We start from the raw sequence: 18,733 nt of genomic DNA, 5'->3' as shown, positions 1-18,733 counted from the left end.
CACGCTTTTGCTTCATATGCACTTCTATGTCAGATGCCATTCTGTCAGGCTGCCCATCTGCTGACAACTGTCACCCGGCAGCAACACGTAATGAGATGTTGTTGGGAAGGTTCATCCTCTACAGTCACATCTCCAACATCCGCCTTTGATGTTACGGTCCGTGTCACATAAGATGAGGCATTATTTCTGAAGCAGCTCTTATCTGAGTTAACAGTTGGTTGACCTGAGAGGTCATTTCTAACCTAAATGATGCCATGGTGGGGAGATCACTGCAGTGGAGGCTGTATGTTAAGCAGCCTGAGAACTCAGACCACATCACATTTCACTTGTTCAGTGTCTGACTGTTACAAAAGCCTGCTTCTTTTTAGATGTCATCAGTCCAGACGAGGGCTCTCCTTTTTATGGGAAATGCCCCGTGAAAGCTGTGACCAGCTGGCTGTTCTGTCAGATGAAACACTTCAAATTGGCATATCATGTTTCCTTGTAGAATCCTTGAGTTGTTTGCAGTTCTAAGCCATTACCACTGCTGAAAAACACCTCCCACTGACACACTCTGCTCACATGAACTGTTTGGTCTCCAGAAGCATTCAGCAAACATTGTTGAATGTTAACGAGTGCAACCTTTTTCTGCTTGGAGGAATTCAATGGCACACCTTTGCTTCATGTGCACTTCCATGTCAGATGCCATTCTGTCAGACTGCCTCTCTGCTGTCATCTGTCACATGGCAGCAACACGTAATGGGAAGTTGGTTGGAAGGTTCACATTCCATGCAGAAGCAAAGGATCTCCTCAGGGAGCAGCTGACAGCTGCTACTGCTCTCCTCGCAGCGGCAGCTCTCTGACACAGCGGTACAGAGCCCGGAACATTGGGGTCGCACCCCGAGATAAAAAGACGGCCACCAGGGGGCATAGCGACCCATTGAAATCTAGGAATCTAAGAAACGGAGTCCTACCATCCTACAAACCTAAGAAAAGGAAAAATCCAGAATCCTATAAAGCAAGAATCCTACGTGCTGGAATTTCTACACTCCTGCAGCTCTAGAATCCTAGAAATCTACAATTGGAGAAACAACATCAAATATGAGAATCCTACTATCGTGATGGAACCTGAAAGTCCTAGAATCCCAGAATCATCTAGGTACGAGAAGACCTCTAAGGTCATCAAGCCCAGCCAAGAACATGCTTTGCCATGGAAGTCCCTACACCTGTTCCCCAGCACCACAAGTTCAGGGCCCAGCAGGGTGCCATAGCACAGATCAGGTGACGTGTCACAGATACAGCTCTGAGTTAACAGTTAGAGACCTGAGAGGTAATTTCTAACCTAAATGATGCTGTGATGGGGAAATCACTGCAGGGGAGGCTGTTGGCTGAGCAACCTGAGAACTCCAACCATGTCACATTTCACTTGTTCAGTGTTTGACTGTTACAAAAGCCTGGGTGTTTCTTTTTAGATATCAAACCAGCCGAGGGGTTTTCCCAAGGAGAACCTTTCACATCTAATTGCTATCAAATGTCATCCACCTACTTTACACTGATCTCAAAGACAGCCTGTACCTCACCTCAGTCAAGATTCCTCACTGATGGCAGCACGGGCAATTGGCTGGTTCTTTCCAGAAGAACCCCAGAGTAGGGATAATGCCACCTTACATTTAAGTGTAGTGAATGAAGCAGCACTGATCAGCTCTGACAAATACTGCACAGAGCAGAAGCAGCCCAAAGGAAACTCTTCCAGCTGGCTACTCTCTGGGCAACTTCCAACGTAAACATTCAAGCGTTCTTCTCAGAGATTGTCCACAGCAGCTCTCCTGTTTATGGGAAATGCCCCGTGAAAGCTGTGACCAGCTGGCTGTTCTGTCAGATGAAGCACTTCAAATTGGCATATCATGTTTCCTTGTAGAATCCTTGAGTTGTTTGCAGTTCTAAGCCATTTATCAGCTCTCTATTATTTCTTTCCTTTCATCCAGATACAACAACATTCACTTTCTTTGAAGCCATGACAGGAGGCTGGACCATCATGGGAACAAAACCCGTAGGACACCTTTGTTCTGCTGAAGCTCAGGCACACAGCCCAGTGACTTCAGAACTTATTCAGGTACCTTCAGCCAGTTTTCACCCCCAGCCTTGGATTCCGTGCCTGCGTGTCCTAATGGCAAACTGTCCTCATGGACAGAGGCAGCACTACTGCCATCTCAGACATGCAATGCAGATATCTGGACGTAACATGGGGACTTCTGCTCTTGGCTATGTAAAGACAGCAGAAAATACACGACACATCTCCTGACGTGACTTAAGTGGTCTTGTCCCACGTGAATGATGCCATGATTCTATAGTTCTATGGTGCTGTGATTTCATGGCTCTGTGATTCCATGACTTGCTGATTCTAGTCTGTGATTCCATGGTTCAGGTACTCCATGATTTTGAGATTCCATGATTCTAAAAGGCATGGTCTTTGGGTTTTGAAGCAATAAATGAGGAGGAAACCAATCAGCCATAGCCAAGTTCTGTTATTCACTCCTGATCTCCAGCATGATGACAAAGGCACTGAGTGAACACTGCCAACCTTCCTGTGTGTATGTTTCCCCATCACCCAACTGTCCCCACTGCCCACACAGAATCATAGAATGGCCTGAGTTAAACGTACCATAATGATCATCTAGTTTCAATCACCCTGCTATGTGCAGGGTCACCAATCACCAGACCAGGCTGCCCAGAGCTACATCCAGCCTGGCCATGATGGCCCCACCTACAAACTTCCAGATCCCTGTCACCAAGAAGTTCCCATTTGGTTGCACGTCCCCATTTTCCCATATCTCCATGACTTCCCCAAACTGCCGTGACATACTCATGTTCCCATGATGTGTTCGTATCACATGATGTTCTCATATCTTCATGTCCTCATATCCCTGTGTCCCCTTGCCTTCCAAATATCTCCATAAGTTCCTCACTACCCATGTCCCTATTACCCTCTCACCTCCCAGTGTCCCCAAATGCTGTATCCTAGTTCCCAAGAAGAATCAGCCTCACACCTTGTAGTCTCACAGGACAGGACAGAACTCAGGGATGAGTCCTTGGACAAAGACATGATATGAGGACAGCATTATCTCTGGGTGGTCCTGGGGGAAAGAAAGGCCGTGTGTGCTGAGTGCTGGGACCTGAGGGCTTTGGGCTCAATGCCATCAGGATCCCAGCACTCAGTGTTCTTCCTCTGATCCCTGGCTTCCTCATGTTTCCTGGGGCCAAGGAAGGGGACGGCTGCATGCTGGGCTCAGTCCATGTCAGGGGAGTCTGCCAAGCCCAGGGGCATCTGGGGAGTGGGAGGGGCTCAGGGAGGATAAATGCAGACCTTGCCTCCTGCAGCCTCACCCAGCTCCCACAGCACAGAGGAAGATGAAGGCAGCTGTGCTCAGCCTCGTGATGCTCCTTGCTGCCCTGTGCTGCACAGTGGAAGCTCAGGTGAAGCATCTGTGGGGGATGTGGGCTGGGGCTGGAGGTGATTGGCTACTGGGGATCCCCGACGCAATCTCTCACTCTCTCTCCTACTCCTCTCCCCACAGTCACTTGTGCAAGTGCCAGACTCCGAAGTTGCTGTGGTGAGTGCCTGGGCAGCCATGCTGATTGTGCCCAAGGATGGCCCTGCAGGGAGCTCTGAAGGAGCGGGTGGGGTCTGTCCCTGCCTGGCAGAGGCTGCCCCTATATTTGGCACATCCAAATTTCTTCCATTTGCACCCTAGTCATCTTTTCTCTGGCTCCCCCAAATCCCTTTTCTTGGCTGTTCCAAATGCCCTCTCTTTGGGTCCCCACATCCCATGCTTTTTGCACCAACAGATCTCCTTTAATTGGCAACCCGATTCTCATCTCTTTAGGTCCCCAATCCCTTGTGTTTCATTTTCCCTCATTCTCTGTTCCTCTCTGTTTAGCACCCCCAAGACTCTTGGCACCCCTATTCCCCTCCTTTGGGCCCCCCAAATCCCTGCTCTGTCCTTATGCCCAGCCCCAGCCCTGGGCTCCTCCATGGGCAGAGGTGCACAAAGACCTTGGCAACCATGAGGTTGGGGGCAGCCCTGGGACCAACCAGGCTGCTTGGATGGGGTCACCCTGTGATCCCCCAGACTCACAGTTCCCTCATTGCTGCCTCATGGCTCTTCTTCCCCAGGCGCCACCACCTGTTGCTGTTGCCCTTCCTGGATTGGTGAGTTGGGAGACCATGGGGCAAGGATGGGGCTGGGATGTCTTGCTGTTCTCAGTTCCCCTGAGACTTGGAGACACTCCTGCCGCCCCAAAGCCTCTGTTGGGCTCCCTCCAGATGTGGGAGGGCAATGGTCAGGGGGAGGAGGCAATGGGGGGCAGTTGGGGCTGAGCTGGCTACAGGACCGTGCCTTGGCCATGCTGTTCTTGTGCCCACAATGGGTCCCTGCACCTTCAGGGTGTCCCACTGTGTCTTATTGCTCCCAGTGTGTTCCATTCTCCCCATACCCTCTGTGTGTCCCTAACGACCCCTTTTTCCCCAGGATGTGCTCAGCAGGACAGAGGAGAATCCCCCGCGCGTGAGACGTGTGGCCCTGGATTTACATGTCTAGGTGAGCAGCACAGGGATGCTTACAACCCCACAGGGGACTTAGGGAACCCTGGCTGTATCTGGAGCCCTGAGGACTGGGCATCAGGTGCTGGGAATTGATGGTATGGAGGGGACTGTCCCTGACCTGTTCCAGGGGGACCTGGGCACTCTCACCTCCAGCCCTTCCCTTGCAGTCTACAGCGATGTGCAGAGGAACAGATCTGGAGGGGGCAGGCTCAGGGTGCCCTATGGATGGCCCAGAGTCACCATGCAGCTGAGACAGGGGCTATGGCTTCTGTCCCCATGGGACCCACATCCTGCGCTGGATCTCTTGGCTGCTGCCAGTCCTTCTCCTGCCCTAAGTCCTTGGGGACAAACCCTGCAGGGACAAGGCTTCTCCTTTCCAGTGATGCCCTCTGACATCCTCTGATGACCATTGCTGCCCTCTGATGACCTCTGATGACCAGTGTTGCCCTCTGAAGACCTCTGATGACCAGAGTTGCCCTCTGATGACCAGTGAAGACCCTGATGATCAATGACACCCTCTGATGATCAATAAATCCCTCAGCAAAGCTACACTCTGTATGTCTGTGTCCTTGTTCTCATGCTCAGCATGGACTGCTTGGATCTGTCTCTGCCTGGCAGTGGTCACCTCAAAGTGCTGGGAAGCTTCCCCAGCTCCATGCCATGCGCACCATGTCCTGCACCCCTGTGGGCTTCGCCACCCTCTCTCATCATCTGCCTCAAAGTCCTAAAGGATGAAGATCCTCATGCTGCCAAGCAGCCCCAGTACCCTCCCTCTGCTCTCTCTCAGCTCCTCCATACAATTCCTCCCAAACTCGTTACACTTTGATCCATGGACACAGCGTGACTACATCACCCTCCTTTTACCCCCAGTCTTTCTGGAGCCACTTGTCCCTCCTTTGGGTCTGCTTTAGTCCTCTTGCGTCGGTGCCCCATCTCCCAGAACAAGGTCTGCTCACCCCCTCCCATGGACACCTCAAATCTCCTGATGACCAATGAAGCCCCCTGATGACCAGTGACACCCTCTCTTGATCAGTGATCACTAGGAAGAGTGGGGAGTGAGCAGATGAGCATATGTTGCTCAAGCAGCTGCTGGATTAAAACACAACTCCCACAGAGGTTCTGCTCGTCCATCTTGAGCTCTGGATCCAGCAGAGGCACAGAGACAAGGCTGGAACAACCTCCAGCAGTGTAAGATAGCTGCAGCCTAAGCCAATGGCCCCGTGGGTTACCTTGTTACCCCTGCCCAGCGGGGCTGGGTCGGGCACACCTGGCTGGGCATTGACTCCTGCCATCAGCTCTGCCTGTACTAGGGCCAAAATTTCTATGTAGCTAACTCATCACCACAGCCATAAGGCCCATGTAAACTAACAGCAGTCCCAAGAACAAGTGACAGACATCCTGCAAGTCTGTAGAATCATGATTGGGCCTCCACTCTGTGTGGGGGCTGTTTGCTTACTGGTATGCCAACTCCCAGGCCTGCTCTTAACAACCCAGTGCTAATAACTCAGCCTCCACAATTGATGAAGTACATTCCCCAAGTGTATTTGCCTATAGCCCAATAGGACTTCAGTTGTTTAGCATTCAAAGTGAGCTACAAATCAAAGCTTACAAAAGCATTATATTGAATAATACTTACACAGAACTTAATGTGACTTGCTCAGCACCAGTGTCTAAGTTTGCTGACGCCTTAGGCTGCAAGTTGTGGACCTCTACCAAGTCAATCAAAGGAAGACCCTACTAGCTACTTTTAGCCAGAGGATGAGAAAGCCTCACCCACCAGCAGAAGCAAAGCTTACTTGCCATGTTGTTCCCATAAGACTGCAAATATCCAGGTTTGCAGATAAGGTACCACTAAGTCCCAAGGTCATAATGAGCTACACACACACCACTCCCATCTACCACGTGCAAACATAGCCTTTAAACTCTTGTGAATGTCATCAGTAACCAAATGCTTTCTCAGCTGTGTTGTGTCATGCAAATATTTTAATCAGTTTTATTAACCACATGCGTACCAAGGCCTAGTGAATTGTGTGTTTATAAGGCTAGACTTCTTGCCTCTGCATACACCAGAGACTGAAATGTTCGGTACATGTGCAGTCATTGCAGCAACGCTGAAATATTGTTCAGGAAAAAGGATGAGGTCTTAAGTCCAAATGCCTGCACATCATATGTTGCCTGGAGAGAAGGCATTATTCAGACTCAAGTCAAATTCCAATTTCCCAAGTAGTTTTCCTCACCTCAGAGCAACCTGGAGATATGTGTGTGGTGGATCTCCCATACACCTAAGCTGCTGCTTATCTGTAGTACAGCCGAAAATCATTAGTGTGCATCTTATTCATGTTCAGTGTCACTCTCTCCAACAATGACCATACAGGGTCTGGGAAGAAGGAATGGCCATGAGAGTTCTGCAGAACGGGAGCCCCAGGGCAGCTGGGGGGAGGACCAGGTGTGCTCTCAATTGGCCTTATTTTCACTAAGAACCATTTCTGAGACTGGGAGAGTTAGAAGCTGTTTGAAACCAGCCCACTCTAAACAGCATTAGAACCAGCCACCAACATGCAGCTAGCTCTGCTTGACCCATGATTTACAAATTGCACTGATTAGACAAGAGTACCTTCACTTTTCTTGGGATCTAACTAAAGCACTGTAGATATCTTTCCGGTTCTCATAGGCCATATTTCCTTTGGGGCAGTCTCTTGCTGTCCCCTACATTAGAGCCATAGTCAAGCCTGGGTGCCTAACTGGAGAGCTGCTAACTTCAAGGAGAGAAACCTTGAGACTCTAATAATGCACAGTGGAGACAATTTAAACAAGCTTAAACTCAGGCGCTGAGTTGCATCACTGTCATTTGTCAGGCACCAACTTTTTAACCACATCTACTGAGACCTCATTAAAATCATCTCGAGTAATCTCCCAGGGGGGGCAAACTAATATTATTAAATAGTTTGCCTTGGAATACAGGTGGCCAAAAGCTGAATGGAATTTGTGATTTGTGTTTGACTTCAGAGTAATTATTTCTGGTTTCTGCAGTGATTTGTGTCATGCTTCCTTGCAGCAAAGAGGACATAGCAGATAATTCCCCAAGAGGAAATATGAGGCTTAGAAAATAGGAAGCAAAAAAAAAAAAAAAAGAAGAAGAAGAAAATGAAATGTGGGCAATTACAGATTAAAGGAACAAGAGAAATTCAGCACTTGTTCTCATGGACATATTATCATCCAACAGAAGTTTTAGTCATCCACCAAGAGCCATCGGCCCCATTTTGCAGCCCCTCCCTTCTGCCTTCCAGCAAAGACGACTTCACATGGGACATAGCTAAACACCCTGAGAAAAAAAGTGGCAATTGAGGAATTCTCTTTTGAGCTCAAATGTCCATCACTGAAACCATCTGTGATTTATGTTAACTAAAAAACCCCAAAACTTTCACAGTAAACTTTTTGAAGTGTGGCAGTATATATCACAGAATCATAGAATCACAAGGTTGGAAAGGACCTACAAGGGAATCTAGTTCAACCATCCTCCCTTTACCATACCTACAGAAAACCACTAACCCATATCTCCTAGCTCCCTACCCAGACGCTTCTTGAACACTGCCAGGGATGGTGACTCCACCACCTCCCTGGGCAGCCATTCCAGTGCCTGACCACTCTCTGAGAAAAAAAAATTCCTTCGTATGTCCAGTCTAAACCTCATCTGATACAACTTGTGGCCATTTCCTCGGGTCCTGTTTGTTGCCTGGCAGAAGAGGTCAAGTCCCTCCTCATCACAACCTCCCTTCAGGAAGTTGTAAAGTGCAATGAGGTCTCCCCTGAGCCTCCTCTTCTCCAGGCTAAACAATCCCAGCACCCTGAGCTGCTTCTCATAAGACTTGTGCTCCAAACCCTCACAAGTTTTGTTGCCCTTCTCTGGACACATTCCAGGGCCTCAATGTCTTTCTTGTAGTGAGGAGAGCAAAACTGAACACAGTACTCAAGATGCAGCCACACCAGAGCTGAGTACAGAGGGATGATCACCTCTCTGCTCCTGCTGGCCATACTATTTCTTATACAGGCCAGGATGCTGTTGGCCTTCTTGGCCACCTGGGCACATTGCTGGCTCATGTTCAGCTGAGCATCAAGCAACACCCCCAGGTCCCTTTCCTCTTCACAGTCATCCAGCCACTCAACCCCAAGCTGATAGTGCTGCATGGGGTTATTGTGGCCAAAATGCAGGACTTAGCATTTAGTCTTGTTGCACCTCATCCCATTCACCTCAGCCCAGCGATCCAGCCTATCCAGATTCCTCTGAAGGGCCTCCCTACCCTCAGCAGATCGACACCACCTCCAACTTGGTGTCATCTGCAAACTTACTGAGGGTACACTAAATCCCCTCATCTAGGTCATCAATAAAGATATTAAACAAGATGGGCCCCAGTACCTAACCCCCGGGGGACACCACTTGTAATGGGTCACTAGCTGAACTTAACTCCATTAACCGCTACCTGCTGGGCATGACCCTCTAGCCAGTTCCTTACCCAAAGAAGGGTATACCTGTCCAGGCCACTGGCAGCCAGTTCCCCTGGGAGAATACTGTGAGAGACAGTGCCAAAGGCTTTGCTGAAGTCTAGGTAGACTTCATCAACAGCCTTTCCCTCATGGACCAGTCTGGTCATCCAGTCATAGAAGGAAATGAGGTTGGTCAAGCACAACATGCCTTTCTCAAACCCATGCTTGCTTTGCTTGATCCTCTAGATGCCACACAGAAGCCGTATGATCTCACCCAAGATTATATGTTCCGTAACTTTCCCCGGTACCAGGTTCAGCTGACAGGCCTGTAGTTCCCTGGATCCTCCTTACGGCCCTTCTTGTAGATGGGAGTCACATCAGCAAGCCTCCAATGCTCTGAGACTTATCCAGATAACCAGGAATGCTGGTAGATGGCAGAGAGTAGCTCAGCAATCACCCCTGCCAGCTCCCCCAGTACCCAAGGGTGGAGCCCACCTGGTTCCATGGACTTGTGACAGTCCAGATGGAGGCGGGGCTCTAACTGTTCACCTGAATCACTGGGGGTGTATTTTGTGTTCCATCCCAGACTTCCAGATCAGGGTATAAAGTGCCTTGAGGATAACTGATCTGCCTATTAAAGGCAGATGTGAAGAAGGTGTTGAGGACCTCAGCCTTCTCCTTATCCTCAGTAGTCACATTCCCCACTGCATCAACTAAAGGATGGACATCTTCCCTGGTTCTCCTCTTACTATTACATAGTAATATCTGTACATCTTTTACATATCTGTAAAAGGATTTCTTATTCTCCTTTACTGCAGTGGCCAATCGAAGTTCAGGTTGGGCTTTTGACTTCCTAACTTCTTCCCTGCATACCTTAGCAACTTCCTTGTGATCTCCCCAAGTAGACTGTCCCTCCTTCCAGAGGACACAGACTTTTTCTTCCAGAGTCTCAACAACAGTTCCCTGTTCATCCACCCCTTTTCTTCCAGAGTCTCAACAACAGTTCCCTGTTCATCCACCCCCATCTTCTTCCCCTACAGCTCACCTTACAGCATTCAGGGACAGCCTGTTCTTGTGACTTTAAGATTTCCATCCTGAGGAGTATCCAGGCTTCCTGGACCCTTTTACCCCTAAGGAGTGACTCCCATGGGACCCGTGCTACAAGTGTCCTGGATAGGTTAAAGTCTGCCCTCTCGAAGTTCAGGATTGTAGTTTTGCTAGTCACCCTTCTGACATCTCCAAGAATAGGGAATTCTACTATTTCATGGTTGCTCTGCCCAAGACAATCCCCAACCTTCACATCTCCTACCAGTCCTTCACTGTTAGTGAAGAGCAGGTCTAGCAGGGCACCACCCTGGTAGGGGGCCTCATCCATCTCTTCATCCTGATTAGGTGGTCTACAACAGACCCCCAGCAAGATGTCACCCCTACAGGCCTTCCCCCTAATCCTTACCCACACACACTTGACTTCATCATTCCCAACCCCAAACTCATTCAACATCAAATGGTATAAAGGGCCACACCACCACCCTTCCTTCCTTGTCTGTCCTTACAATAGCTATCTATCTCAGTACTCCAGTCATGGGAGCGGTCCCAGCATGTTTCAGTTTGTCACAGAGATCTAGATCAACCTATGTCCATGACAGGGGTGCAGTAGGCCTGTGGGCCCCTGGCCCCCAAAAATGTGATGGGAAAAGGGATAAGGAGTAGGGAAATGGGAGCTGGGCTCAAGGAAATAAAACAGAGCAGTGGCAATTATCTAAGGAGGAAAACTTACTTTACTATGATATCAGAATGCAAGATAACACAGTATAATACAATCTAACTGAAATTGAGGCTAATAAATCAAGTAAAATAAAAGAGAGAGAGGTTTCCAAAGACCAAGAAGCCTACTTTGAAACTGAAGTCAACACAGCGTGGAAGCACTCCCACACCTGCTGCCAGGCAGTGAGAGAGAGAGAGAGTGTGTCACTTCCGTGACGTATTTCCCTCTCCAACCATGACGTGGTAGGAATGCCACGTTGCAACACCGGAGGGCCAGGTTCAAATCCCCCTGTGGCACAAGTGGTAGAAGTGCCGCTCTGCTACACAGGGGCTCGAATCCCGGGGGTTGGACTCGATTATCTCTAAGGTCCCTTCCAACCTGCACGAGACTGTGATACTGTGATACTGTGTGTGTCATTCTTCTTCTCTGTGCAGACTTCTCATGTCTGCAACATGAGCTATTTCCCCAGAGCAGAGGGAAAGTGGGAAAGCGGGAGAGAAGGGAGGGAAAAACAGAGTTTTCTGCTCTGGGCACAACTCAACGTGGCATGCAACAGAACCTTGGGGGGGGGGGAGATCAGCACTTAAAATGATTTTTCAGCAAAACTGGAAAACCTGCATGGTTTTATTTCATTTTATTTTCGGGGAAACCCCGCTCAGGGCTTTTGAGAGTCTGGAGATGGGAGATCAAGAAGCAAAGTGGTGAGCATGCTTTTTGGGGGAGCCTAAAAGGCAGGAGGAGGCACATGGCCAGTGCCACAGGGCTGGAACTCATCGGACACACTCGCAAAGTAAATCAGCCCAGCTCTTGGCTGGGCTGTGGTAGCCAATTGCTGGGGATCCCCACATCCCCCAGCTTCTTGTTCCCTCCCCACGTGTTATCCTTCAGAGCTGTGTGTTCCTGGAAGCCGCAGGGCCCTGCTGTACCTCTCCCGCAGAAGACCAGGCTCCTGCTCCCTGGGATGGAGGAAGCAGCACTCATCCATACTGTGCTCCCCATCTCCTTCCAGCTTGCTGGGGGGGTCAGGCAGCCTTTGGAGAACCCCACATGCGGCGAGCTGCTGCTGGCTTTGCTTGCTTTCCGTTTCCTACAAATGGCATTCCTAGCACAGCAGCCTTAGCTGAGCCTAGCAAACGTGAAGGCCCCACTGCAGGAGGTCTTAACCACGACCGGGAAGATCTCGCCGGCTTAGCCGAGCCGTCCCGGCAGCGACATCTAGCGTCCGCCGCGGAGCACTGCAGTCGCTCGGGAGCCGGGCGGACCGTGCCGGTGCACGGTGTTTTGCTCACTTTACTGCCTTGCTTAATTAAATAAAGCTCTCCCTTTATGTATCACACTGGACTTTGTCTGGTTTTGTCATGAGAATCTATAACAGTAACCTCCTGGGCAGTGGTCCCTCTGAGCAGGGACAGCACAGAGCCTTCTCCACGTGCCTCCCTCATCTGGCTGTGGTCTCCTTGTTTCTCAGCACTGTCCTTTATGCCTACCTGAAGCCCCCCACAAGCAATAGCTTTCCTTTCTCACAACTAAATTCATTTTCATCCTTTTATATTTCACAACAGCTGTAGGAAACTGCAAAGCTCCTCAGAACAGCTCTGCCCTTTCTGAGTCAGGCATGCCTTACAGCACCTCAGCACCTCTAATGAGGGGTATGTAGATGAGAGCAATGTATGTAATGAGAGCAATGTAGGTTGGGCTGAACCAGGGCAGCCACAGCCACTACTGGAGAACTGAGACATGGTCCGATTGTTTGTCCTTAGTGGGCTGATTGGAACAATTTGGGTTTCCATCCGTGTCATCATAGGAATTCCATGTTGTAGATGTCAGGAATGTATTCACAACAATCACTGATGATGATGGCACAGGTACCCTCCTGGATAGCTGTCCATTTTTCCAGTGCTACATGATTCTCCAAGACAGCGTTTCTCATGAGTGGTGCTACCATTCAGTGGAGAGATGTGCAGCTTGTGGCGAGAGGACAGCCATAGCACAGAACCACCAAGCAGTCCATTTATATCGATGTCTGGTGAGAAAAGTATGGCAGTCAGTTGATGTCTGTGGCTATTTGGAATGTATTGCACTAGGTACGTAGGGTCATCCCCAAGTACACTGCCCGGCACTGCCATACCCCAAGCGGGACCTTGGTCCCGGCTCCAGCTCCTGCCCAGTGCAGCAGGTTTACTGGGCCAGACGGGCTGCAACCAGGGGAGCAGCGGTTCCCAGGCGTGTTGCAGCCCGGGTTGGGCTCCGAGGGGCACAGGAAGGTGTTGCAGCTGGGACAGCGAGGAAGGGAGTAGAAGTTAGCATTCTCTGCTGCCCGGTTGGCTCTCTGTTTCAGAGTGCAGCTGGGACTGCTTTACTTGCTCTGGGCCACGGGAGACATGAGATGACCTCACTCCGCAGCTCTACATACATGGACTGTATTGTAGCTTTAAATTCCCCGATGCCTCCTTTTGAGTGTCTTAATGTGAAGTCTCCAAGGGGGGAATTTTCACTCCCCTGCCCACCCCCCGCCCCAGCAGCTCCCAGTTTCCCCTTGGGGACCCCGCGGGCAACATCTGCATTTGTAATCCACATTAGCCAGAGTGTTATCAGTGTTGCTGCTCATTGTCTTCCTGTGCAGGGCCTGCTGTGACACCCCCTGCAGAAGGGCTGGGGAGGGCTGGGCTGGCACATTGACTGCTGTGTTCCCTCACAGCTTCCCTGCCATTTCTCTTGTCCCTGCAGGCTCCAGTTCACCTTCTGCCTTCCAGCCATGATCATCCCAGCCTTCAGGAGAGCAGAAAAATCAAACAAAATGAGAGAGAGAAGAGTACCCAAAGTAGGAGTCAAACCATGATAGTGCGAGAGCAGCACGTGCTTTTCTCTGTGGGGAGCTGAGAAGGCCACAGGCAGAGAGCAGCTGGGGTCTAGTCCGGAGTCTCACCCCGCTTCCTTTTAACGCCAAGTCCTCTGGGGATGATCCCCCCCCTTCCTCCCTGACTATGGGAACCCAAAATGCCGAAAATGGTGGTAACACGGAATGAGAACATGAACTCTTTAACTTCCACTGGTCTGTATGATGTTCTATGTGGAATACAGACAACAGAAATCATAAACCCACAACACAGAGGCACTGACAGATGTGAGCCTGAAAGCACAGATGTCAGCCAGGAGCCCAGGAATGGTCCATAAGCTGCTGCAGGCTGTAGTCACTGCACAATCTGATGAACAGCTGTGTGCTTCCTGCTGGACTGTAAGTTTCTGAGAACATCTGACCCCAACAGCTCCAGAAATGTCTCAGAAGATGCAGGACAGACAGAGTCACTGCATGTTCTTTATTTTGTTAAGGTTCACGGAGAGGCTAGTTCATAATGTACAGTGTGGCTACGCTACAAAGGTGCAAGCTGAAAAGGAATTGATTTCAATCCTAACGTTTTAGTGAAAAACACTACAGTATTAAAAAAAAATGAATAAGATTTAATAAATTACACTTATAAAATTGCACAAAACATACAAAAAGGAGAGTTTGATTCAGTAAAAAGCTCAATGCAAGTCATGAATTCAAAGAGACGTGCAGTTCACTGCTTGTGAAACACATTTAATAATCACTTTCCTCACTGCATCCTTGACCTCCTTGTTCCTCATGCTGTAGATGAGGGGGTTCAATGCTGGAGGCACCACTGAGTACAGAACTGCCACCATCAGGTCCATAGATGGAGAGGAGATGGAGTGGGGCTTCAGGTAGGCATAAAGGACAGTGCTGACAAACAGGGTGACCACGGCCAGGTGAGGAAGGCATGTGGAGAAGGCTTTGTGCCGTCCCTGCTCAGAGGGCATCCTCAGCACAGCAAGGAAGATCTGCACGTAGGACACAACTATGAAAACAAAGCACCCAAAGCCTAAACTGACACTAAAAATGATAAACACAACTTCCCTGAGGTAGGAGCCAGAGCAGGAGAGTTTGAGGATCTTGGGGATTTCACAGAAAAACTGGTTGACAACATTGCCTTGGCAGAGAGGCAGTGAAAACGTACTGGCAGTGTGCAGCAGGGAATTGAGAACCCCAGTGCCCCAGGCAGCTGCTGCCATGGTGGCACAAGCTCTGCTGTCCAGGAGGGTCCCGTAGTGCAGGGGCTTGCAGATGGCAACGTAGCGGTCATAGGACATGATGGTGAGAAGGGAAAACTCTGCTGAGATGAAGAAGACAAAGAAAAAGAGCTGTGCAGCACATCCTGTGTAGGAGATGGCCCTGGTGTCCCAGAGGGCGTTGGCCATGGCTTTGGGGAGAGTGGTGGAGATGCAGCCCAGGTCGAGGAGGGCCAGGTTGAGGAGGAAGAAGTACATGGGGATGTGCAGGCGGCTGTCGCAGGCTACGGCTGTGCTGATGAGGCCGTTGCCCAGGAGGGCAGCCAGGTAGATGCCCAGCAAGAGCCAGAAGTGCAGGAGCTGCAGCTGCCGCGTGTCTGCCAACGGCAGCAGGAGGAACTCGCTGATGGAGCTGCCGTTGTGCATCTGCTGTTGTTGGGCTTGGAGTCCTGCTCAGAGTGCAGAAGATAATGACAAGTCCAGACCATTCTCAGAGACACTCCTCCTGCTATAATATGAAATGTTTTAATTCTCCTACAACAGTGTACATTTAGCACCATTACTTGCATTTAATTTCATGTATTTCAACATTCCTTAAGCAGAAGCAGCATATGCAGCTCTAACCTTCCTCTTATTTTCTTATCACTTCTCCCTGGATATTTTCATCTGTTTCAAGTCTCATATCTTTACCCCAAGTGCTCTTAGAGCCCTTTACCCCAGCTTCTGTGGCATTCAGTTTCAGTTAGAAAATGCTGCCTGTTTGTAGGATAAGTGAATTATTCATGCCTACAGAAAATGATGATAATTCCATCCTTCGAGAAAGGGGAGACTGAAAGCACATCATGTGTGACTGTTCACAAAACAAGCAATTGATTGACGAAAAATTCTCAGAACTCTTATTGCCCCTTTTAGATTTCTGACTCCAAACCTCTTTGCCTCAGAACAGGAAATGGAAACCCCCTGCCTTGGCTCTCCTCTTGCAAAGTGCCCTCAGAAACATTCCGTTGTGCAGTGGAGTTGTGATCCCCTGCCCCAGGCAGCAGCTGTGGCAGTTAAAGCCCTGCAAGGGGGGCTCCTTCCCCCCACCCATCTCCCTGCAGCACCCTGGGCACCTCCCCGGGCAGGCTGAGTGCTGAGCCTGGCAGGCGGCAGAGTCCCATACCCGGCACACAGCCCCTGGGGCACAGCAGGGACCCTGCTCTGCAGGACAGCCCTGGGCACCCGCCTGCAGCCCCGGCTGCACAGCCTGCAGCCGTGCTGGGACACGCAGCCCTCAGGGCTGTGCTCTGACACTGCAGTATGGAAGCCCTCAGCTGGAGCAGAAGGCTTTTTCCACAGTAAAGAAACATGCAGTGCCTACATCAAGATCTGCTATGGGATGTCCCTGATTTGGTGATCCCTCCAGGAAAAGCAGCTCACGGTATGCAGAGAGACTTACCATGTCATGCTCTGTGAGCAATGTTCCTGCATCGATCTCACAGCCCACTCACACCATACACATCCTGTAAGCTCTCTCCAATTTCTCTCCTCTCCTTCTGTTAACTTCAGGCTGTGCTGTGCACAAGAGCTGCTCCTGGGCACAGCTGTCTCTCTACATCTCTGCCCACTTTTATGAGCTCCCTGTGTCCCAGGTGCCAGGACAAGCAAGCAGCAAATGATGTCATTTTTATCCTTCCCACTCATCTCCCCTGACATGTCCCTGGGTCCTCATGGCCAACAACTTGTGAAAGACAACAGCATCATGACTGTGCTTTGAAATTCTCTCAATTAACCACCACATGTCCAGTGGTCAGTGACTGATTGGAGACATATAACGAGTACTATCAGAGTTAGTTTGATGAAGCACAAAGGGCACCCAGACGAGGACGGGGAGGTTTGGACTTTCCCTGTGCAGGGCAGTGATCCAGCTGAGGCAGTGCAGGAGTCTCATCCGTTGACAGAAATCCTGGAGCTGAAATGGGATTCAGCTCCGAGAAAAGCATTAACGTTTGCAACTGATCAACCAGAGTATGAGTGTTATTAAGATTCCAGCTAGAAAACGTTGTCAGCATTGTGTAGTATGAATAAACCATGGTTTTTGATCTAAATGTCAGAGTGAGTGTGGTGTGAGTGAGACACAGAACAGCTGCAGGGTGAGTGCTGAGTCCCGATCCATGTTTCCTTCCTCCTGTGAGGGAAATGGCCGGACACAGACAAAGTGAAAGACTGTGTTGTCTGTCCACTCATATGTACTTTCTGCTTGTATGTAAGAAGACGGGAGTTTGTATTCTGTAGATTAGTAAGATTGTCCTGAGGAGAGGTGTACATTCCACCACCAATGAGTGTCAACCCATTTATGTAATACTATGTACTGCTTGTGAGGAAGTGTGTGAGGGAGGTGGTTCAATCAGTGCTGGTTCTGTGGCACAGTGTTTATAACTGAAGAATACAGACTGTATTAAGGGAGTTTATGTGAACTGAAGAACTGTACTGTTTGACAAACTGTTTTGATGGTATACAAAATTGTAATTGTTAATTATATATGAAAGTGTACTTGAGGGAATGTGGAAGTGTATCTGAGCATACAAATAGAGGAAGCATTTACAGAGGAAAAAGGGTTAAAGTGAGTTTACCTGCACTGACATGAGAGCAACACCCTGCACCGCTGCCCTGTGAGCTGAGCAGAGAAGAGTGGAGACACAGTCCCCGTGTATCAGGTAGTGTTATTCTGCTTACCAAATGAATGAGTTCACTACAGAAGAGGCAAATCTTCCCCTCTGCTCCATTTGTGGCATACTCTGGAGTTCAAGGTATTGCAAAGCTATGGCACATCTACTTTCTTTCAATGATGACACCTTAGTATGCTCTGGGCTCTCATTTCAATTGCATCTAAAGAAGTCTAGGGTCATACCAGCTGACAGGAAGCTGGCAAATGTTGACTCATTGTAAGGAAGAGCAAGAAAGATGACATGGGCAATTATGGACCTGTCAGTCCAGAGCCTGGTAAAATTATGGAGAAAATGATGGTGGGAGTTATGGAAAAACAGCTGAAGGACAATTCTGTCATTGGTCGCAGCCAACACAAGTTTGTGAGGCAAAGGTCCTGTTTAATTTAAGCTCATTCTGTGACACAGTTGTCCGTTTAGTTGACCAAGGGAAGCCAGTTGATGTAATCCTTGAGGATTTCAGTGGAGATTTTGACACTGTTTCTCACAACCACCTTCTGGACAGAATGTTCTGCATATGGCTAGACAGAAACACAATGTGGTGGGTGAGCAGTTGGCCAGTAGGTCAGTCCCAAAGGATTATAGTCAGTGGGTTCCACTGGGCTGATAGATGGTCACTGTCGGGGTCCCCAGGGTTCCATTTGGGGGCAACTTTCCTTTCATGTTTATGCAGATGACTTGAATGCAGGACTAGAAGACGTTCTGAGCAAGTCTGCTGGTGAGACCAGATGAGGAGGTGCTGTTGCCTCCACTGAGGGTGGAGAGGACTTGCAGAGAGATGTGGACAAGTCAGAGAAGTGGGTACCAATTGGTACTAAGCACCAAGTGCATAAAGTATAACAAGAACAAGTGCCTGATTGTGCACCTGGGTAGGGGCAATGCTGGACATACACACTGACTGGATATGGGACACTGGAGAGGAGTCTGACTGGAAAGGATTGGGGTGCTGGTCAGCATCACACTGAATGTGAGTCAGCAGTGTGCCAAGGCAGCCAGGAAAGCCAACAGTCCCCTGGAGTGCATGAAGCAACTTATTGCCAGCTGGGTGAGGGAAAGGATCATCCCTCTGCTCTGCATTGCTACTGCCTCACTAGCAGCACTAGGTGCACTTCTGGGCACCGCAGAACATAA

At 49.5% G+C, this 18,733-nt stretch overlaps 1 protein-coding gene and 2 long non-coding RNA genes across 5 annotated transcripts; 1 reads left to right on the top strand and 2 right to left on the bottom strand.

Annotated features, from left to right (window-relative positions):
* Positions 1-3,320: 3,320 nt before the first annotated feature.
* On the top strand, positions 3,321-5,131 carry LOC146755551 (uncharacterized). 2 transcript variants are annotated; one of them, XR_014938048.1, is made up of 5 exons: positions 3,321-3,453; positions 3,555-3,590; positions 4,154-4,189; positions 4,509-4,577; positions 4,963-5,131. It is a non-coding gene; the product is annotated as an uncharacterized LOC146755551 (long non-coding RNA). The 2 variants fall into 2 exon arrangements; XR_014938047.1 differs by having other exon boundaries at positions 4,941-5,131.
* Positions 4,887-5,751, bottom strand: LOC146755550 (uncharacterized). Of its 2 annotated transcripts, none has more exons than XR_014938049.1 (2): positions 5,050-5,751; positions 4,887-5,009 (listed from the first exon to the last, which is right to left on the bottom strand). It is a non-coding gene; the product is annotated as an uncharacterized LOC146755550 (long non-coding RNA). The 2 variants fall into 2 exon arrangements; XR_014938050.1 differs by having other exon boundaries at positions 5,070-5,751.
* An 8,621-nt stretch (positions 5,752-14,372) lies between these two features.
* LOC146755549 (olfactory receptor 14C36-like) lies at positions 14,373-15,323 on the bottom strand. The gene has a single exon (XM_085525533.1). The coding sequence runs from the start codon at positions 15,321-15,323 to the stop codon at positions 14,373-14,375; it is 951 nt and encodes a 316-aa protein (XP_085381659.1).
* Positions 15,324-18,733: the final 3,410 nt, after the last annotated feature.

This window comes from Coturnix japonica, chromosome 32 (assembly GCF_054131305.1).
Source record: "Coturnix japonica strain WE chromosome 32, WE-NBRP24, whole genome shotgun sequence".
NCBI classification, from domain to species: Eukaryota; Metazoa; Chordata; class Aves; order Galliformes; family Phasianidae; genus Coturnix; species Coturnix japonica.
The sequence above is the reverse complement of the archived record's forward strand: the minus strand, read 5'-3'. Positions and strand labels throughout refer to the sequence as shown.